This window comes from Mesoplodon mirus, assembly GCF_964341445.2.
Source record: "Mesoplodon mirus genome assembly, chromosome: 6".
Lineage (NCBI taxonomy): Eukaryota > Metazoa > Chordata > Mammalia > Artiodactyla > Ziphiidae > Mesoplodon > Mesoplodon mirus.
Window position 1 is genome coordinate 1,014,511 of NC_138982.1, and position 6,000 is coordinate 1,020,510.

The 6,000-nt window shown below is 60.5% G+C and overlaps 1 protein-coding gene across 1 annotated transcript in view; it reads right to left on the reverse strand.

The window, feature by feature from the left end:
• The window catches only part of RAB6B (RAB6B, member RAS oncogene family), a 62,356-nt gene extending 56,829 nt beyond the window's left edge, over positions 1-5,527 (reverse strand). Inside the window, exon 1 of the mRNA XM_082625285.1 lies at positions 5,058-5,527. Within this exon, the coding sequence (XP_082481411.1) occupies positions 5,058-5,127 (70 nt within the window). The 5' untranslated portion in view covers positions 5,128-5,527. The remainder of the gene's footprint in view (positions 1-5,057) is intronic.
• Between the last annotated feature and the right edge of the window lie 473 nt (positions 5,528-6,000).

Consider the following 6,000-nt stretch of genomic DNA (forward strand, 5'->3'; position numbering starts at 1 on the left):
GCTAGTTCTCATCTTGGTGTCTATCCGTCTGACCTTCACACCCAGTTCTTTAAACAAATAAAGCAAAGGTTCTGGGCCTGCACCTGACATCCAAGGTTCCCTCTCTCATTCCAGCCACGGAGGCAGGGAGAAAAATTGGGAAGAGAGAAAGCAGGACCAAGAAGCTGAGGCACAGAGCCACTGCGTGATTCACTTCAGATCTCGAAGTGAGCTCTGCCGGGTCTGGATGTGTCCCTTCCGCCCCACCTCTGGTGGCCTTGCTGCTTCTCAAAGTTCTGCAGAGATGGTGGGGATGGGGGTGCCCTGAGAAATTCAGCTTCTGTGAGATGAATGGTGAGGTGGGCGTGACCAAGGCTAAACGAGCCGATCCTCTATGAAAGACCCGGTAAGTGTTGCAGATAAAAATCCTCTGGCTTGAGAAAGCGGCAGGTGTCAGGATAAAGAATCCTATTCCAAAGCGGCCTTGACTCCTGTCGCTTTCAATCTACTGATGGGCCATCAGCAAATCCCACACAGCAAAGATCTCTCATCATTTTCAAATGAGATATTTAATGAGCACAAGCCTCCTGCAGGCGGAGAGGGGGCAAGGATGACTAAGATGACTAGTCACCTTAAGGTGCTGAAATTTGCCCTTAAGCGGCTTAAAATTCAGTTAGGGCTTTTGTACCTAAAAGAAGTTAATAAGCATTTTAAAATCCTGAGGAACCAAGATAACAGAGGTCTTGGGGCAGCATGGGATTGTTTCTAAAAATGTTCAGAAAAAAACAAAGCTCCACCATGGTGAGTGCCCAGCTAGGCTGGGCACAGCACGGCCAGCAGGTCTGGGAGGAGTCAGCTTCTGGGATGGGCTTCAGGCACAACCACCAGGCCAGCGGTGGGCTCCCTGTGGGGCTGCAGCCGTGTGGGTGGGGGGACGGCAGGGGTCAGGCAGGGCCCTCCGGGCAGTGAGGATGGGGATGAAAGTGGAGGGGCAGCCCCTTCCCTCTCAGCAGTGGCAGCCAGACGCCTGCGGGTCACCCGTGTCCTCCTGCTCCCCACCCCACGCACTTCCTCAATGCAGGAGGGAGAGGAGCAGGCAAAACTCCCTGGAGAGGGTGGGCCCCTTGCAAGACCCACTCCCTGCACTCGGCCCAAAGAAGGAGTACCAGCATGCTGCCTATAGACGCGTCTCCCCCTCTGAAGCCTTTAGAAGGCGCCTCTGACACCTGCCCCCAAAGGTGGGTAGGACGCCCTGCTATGTGCTTCTACAGCAGCTGTTCCTCCCTCGTCACGGCCCTCGCAGACCTTTACTGTAATTATATCCGCAGATGTCTGTGCTCCCCAGTGGACTATAAGTTCCACGGGGCAGGGACACACTCAAAGATCTGACTGAATGAATAAATGGATGCTGGGAGGAGGAAGGGAGAGAGGCGGATGGGGGAGGGAGAGAGGGATGGTTGAACCAATGAGTAAACAGCCGAAGCTGCCTGCAGCGTCACTATGCTGCGTGAGTCCAGGGATGCCACTCACATCGTGCTCGGCACGGATGGCACCTCCAGCAACCCAACTGCCAGGGGAGGACAGGAAGGTGGCTGGTCACAGGGAGAAGCTGGCCTACTGGCCTCAGCCTGGGGAAGGAGACCAAACTTGTGTCCGTCAGTCTTCCTGCTCCGGCTGGAGGAGTCTCAGGGAAGGGAGGTGAGCAGAGGCCAGAGTGCAGCAGACACAGCCCACGCCCCCTCCCCACCACACGCACTCGAGAAGCCCCGCGTGAAGCTGGAGCCCCACAGAGCGCCATCAGAACTCAGGAGGAGGGCTGTGTCCCCCAGGTCGAGCTCATGCCTGCCTTCTCTGGATGCCACCAAGTGCCCAAGTCGGGACTGGTGTGCATCACCCCCCTTTCCCCCTCCACTGCCATCAGCACAAGGGCACGGCCAGCAGGCCCAGAGAGCCATCTGAGCCCCAGCAGGATTGCACAGCCTCCCCACTGCAAGGAAACCCTTCATCCTGGGTCCATAGCAACCTCTCCACAATCCCTCCCCCTGCCAGGCTGATACTGGCCAGCCTGTATTCCATGCTCCACAGTCAGGCAATCATTCTGCTGCTAGGAGGGGGTACTCTCTCATGGGCTAGAGGTATTCTCTCCAGAGTGGCTCCTCAAGGCTTCCCACCCAAACCAGGTCCCTGGAATCTCTGAGGGCTCGATGCCCCTGGGATTATCTGGTCCTGGGCACCCTCCTCATCACTGGGCTCCAGGCCGGGCACTCCTCTCTGGGATCCAGCTGTCCTTGCCCACTGGCCTAGAGAGATGCTACCAGTAAGCCAGGCACAGGAGACAGGAGAAGCCCAGCTCCTTCCCCTGGCCCCTTTCCAGGGGACTCAGCTCATATAGGCCAGCCCATGCTGTTCTAGAAGTCCCTGTTGTGCTCAGCTGACCCAAGTCCCCTGAGTACAGAAGTGGAGGTACCTCCAAGGTCACACAGGGAGGGAGACCCAGGGTGGAGGTGATGGCAGAATTCAGTGGGAATTCAGAATTCCTTCCACCACACAGGCTGTAGAGGATGCGGGCACAAAGGACCAACACGTGTAAAAGTACATGCAGCCAAGATGGAAGCCATGGCTGCGGTGGCAATTCCTGTGTCCCACCAGGCTCAGAGATGCACATGTCTCCTGCCTAACTCAGGGACCCCAAAAGCTCTGTAAAACTGAAGGTAAACAACCCACTAATGACACAACACAGTGGGAGGAGGCTTTTCAGGGTCCTAGGGCTCCCTGCCAGAAGGGACCAGTGTGGCTAATAGCCATTGGCACTGATGGCAGTGCCTTTCCCCCTAATGACCATGTTCAAAGGGCCCAGAAAGCATGCTCCCAACCAACTAGCCTGGTATCTCCACAAGGTCACCCAACCCAGCCACAAGCCTGGCCAGAGTATGGCAACCTTAACCCACTATCAGGGAAGCTCCCCAATTCTTGGCTTCCCCAATTCAAGGTCACCTTATTTCCCAACGGCATGTTAGTGACTGGGAACAGGAGATGTGGTTCCAGTCCCAGAAGGGGTAACAGCTCACAACAGGACTCTGGGTCGACACACCCCACCCCTGGGGGTGGAACTCCCATATAAACATGCTGGAGAGGTGGGCGCTCACTCTCTGAGGTCTTCAGGTCTCATTTCTGTGATTTTAGGGGCAAAGGGGGTTTGCAGGGCTCAGTAGGGGCCTCAGCCCATCAGAGATTCCGTGGGAGCCCAAAGTTTTCCCTCAAACACACCAGACATTCTCCTCATCAAACCCCTGGTCCTTTGCTGAAGCACGCTCAGACCTGGAATAAACAAGTGTTTGTCGGGAACCTCCCATGGTCCAGGCCCTTTGAGAGACACTGAGGAAACATGAAGGGGTAAGAGAACTGCCCTTAGGCAACCATCTTACAGAGACAGAAACTAGGCTCAGAGAGGCTTTGAAATCTGCTCAAGGGAACACAGCTAAGAATTCAACTCCCGGGGCTCTAGGCCCGCTAAGACTAGCACTGGGATGTGAAGACCACCCCCACCCCCCAAATCCCTTTAGGCACAAGAAAAAGTTAGTTTTGTGAAACTGGAATCTACTGAGATCGGAAACTCAGAGTCCAGGACACAGGGCTGGCTGCCTGAGTTGATTTTGTTCGGAAACGCCCAGCCTGGCCCCCAAGCCCATGTCAGAACTTGACCACCTTCTGACACCCTTCTCCGAGCTGTACTGCGCAGCAGCAGGCCGGAGACCGCTGTGTGACCTCCACAACCCGCAGGTACACACCTCGCGGCAGCACTGCTCCCGGAGCCCCCCAGGTCCTCCCAAGGCTGTGTGTGTCTTGGCCCCGTGTATACACAGGCACCAAGCCGGGTGAACTGGACTGCCCTGGAGAGCTAGAGCTGCTGGTCCTGCTCCCAGAGACGGCCTTCTCCCGCAGCAGAGCTGCTCAGGGCCCAGCTGGTCTCCCTGCAGCCCCAGGTGAGAGGCCTCTGAAACCACTCCTTCCTACAAGTGTCAGAGGATCCATGCTCCGCAACCTGGTTTTCCACCTCGGGACTAACCTGGATTTCAGAGATGCTTTCCCTGGGGAGGCTGCCGTGCGGTACGTAAGCCATTTGTCTCCCCCCTCTCCCCGGCCCCTGGCCCGCTGCCACGGTGACCTCCCCTCCCCCAAGAAGGGCGGTGAGCTGGGGGGTGGGAAGAATCCGCCGCCAACGCTCTCGGGAGGGGTGCTGGGAAGCCAGGCAGGGCGTGTCGCCTGGTCCTTTCTCTGCCCAGCCCCGGGCTTCACGGCTCTTGGTGTGAGGCGCCCCGTACCATCCCCCAAATCTGCCTCGCACTGGGGAACCCTTGCTGTCATCGCCCAGATCCCTGAGCCCCACAGGGGCGAATGCACACTGGCGAAGGGCAGCGGGTCTAGAACCTTCTGCGCCCAGTCGGACGTAAGCCAGGGGAGGTAGGCGCCCTGTTCCCCCACGACCTGCACCCGCTCTTTTCAGAGGAGACATCTGTGGGTCTCCCCCCGCCCGCGGCCGTCTGCCCCGGGGTCTGGACGTGCCCGTAATTACGGTTCCGCGCAGGGGCCCCAGGGAACCCCTCCGGTGCCGCGGGGTGGGGAGCGGCCAGACGCCAGTCCCGTCTCTTTCTCCAAAGAGGGGCGCCGTCCTTCCCGCGACCCTCGCCGGCGCCCCGCCACCTGCGCGGTCGCCCGCAGCCGGTGCCGCAGTGCGAGCGAGCCAGCGAGCCCGGAGCCTTCACGCCTCGGCCGGCGCCGCTGAGCGAGCCGCCGCCCTCCGGCCTCCCCGCCGCGCCGCACCTGCACCCGCAGCCCGAGCCCCCACCCCAGATCCCACCCTCACCCCCACCTCCGGCCCCAGCGTCTCCTCGGCCCTTACCCTTGGCCCCTCCCCTGCCCGGCCCCGCCCGAGCCGGCCCCGACCTCTCATCCCCAAACCTCCCCTCTACCCAGGCACCGAGGGGCCTTTTCGAGCCGGGGCCGGGGTCCCAGTCGGGTGGATGATTTGGCGGGGGTTCGACTCGACACCAAGCCAAGAGAATAAGCGGGGTACTTACCACTCTGCTCCCCCAAGAACACCAACTTGAATTTTCTCAGTGGGTTCCCAAAATCTCCCCCTGCGGACATGGTGCTGGCAGCCTGGGCTGGGAGAGGAGGAGGAGGAGGAGAAGCGAAGGAGCAGGGAGGGGAGAGGAGGAGGGCGAGGGGAGGCGGCCGGCGGTGCGGGAGCCGGAGGGGGAAGGGCTGGCTGCGCGCGTCCCTGACTCCCCAGCTGCGTCCCGGCCCCGGCCTGCGGCTGCGTGTCCGGCGGCGGAGGAGAAGGAGGAGGAGAAAGAAGAGGAGGAGGAGGAAGGCTGGGGCTGGGCTGCCGCGGGCGGCGCTTGATGCGGTGCGAGGGGCGCGCTCTGGACGCCCGAGGCGCGGCGCGAACACCGAGGCGCGGGCGGAGCGGGGCGCAGGGACTGCGCGCAGGGCGGTGGAACGCTCTCCCTAGCCGCACTGGTCGGCCCCCCTCCCGCCTCGCTTCTCCGCCCGCGCCTGCGCTCTGCGCGCTCCCCAGCCTCTGATGTCATTCGGGGCCTGCGGGGCTGGGGGGCGCCAGTCCACCCACCCGGAGCCCGCACCCGCGGGGGAGAGAATCGCCTCGCCGTGCCTCAGAGAGACCCCCGAATCGGGCCCTGTGTCACTGCCCCTCTACGTCTGTCTTCCCCACTCTACCCCTCCTTTGAATCCAGAAAATGACGTGAAATTATCCGGGGATATTCGTTTCTGGTCTTTAAACCTAGATGCTAGTCCCTTCCTCCACCTCCTGCGACACCCACTCAACCTGGCCATCCTAGAGGGTGGAAAGGAACGGAGTGGGGGGTGAGCCAGGGTGTGGTGGACCGTGTGTGCACAGACAGGCTCTACTGTCATCTTGTGCGTCTCTTGCCCTCCCTACCCTCTCTAGACCCAGATCCCTCCTCTTGGGCACAATCTCTGGGGTCACAGGTGTCCCCA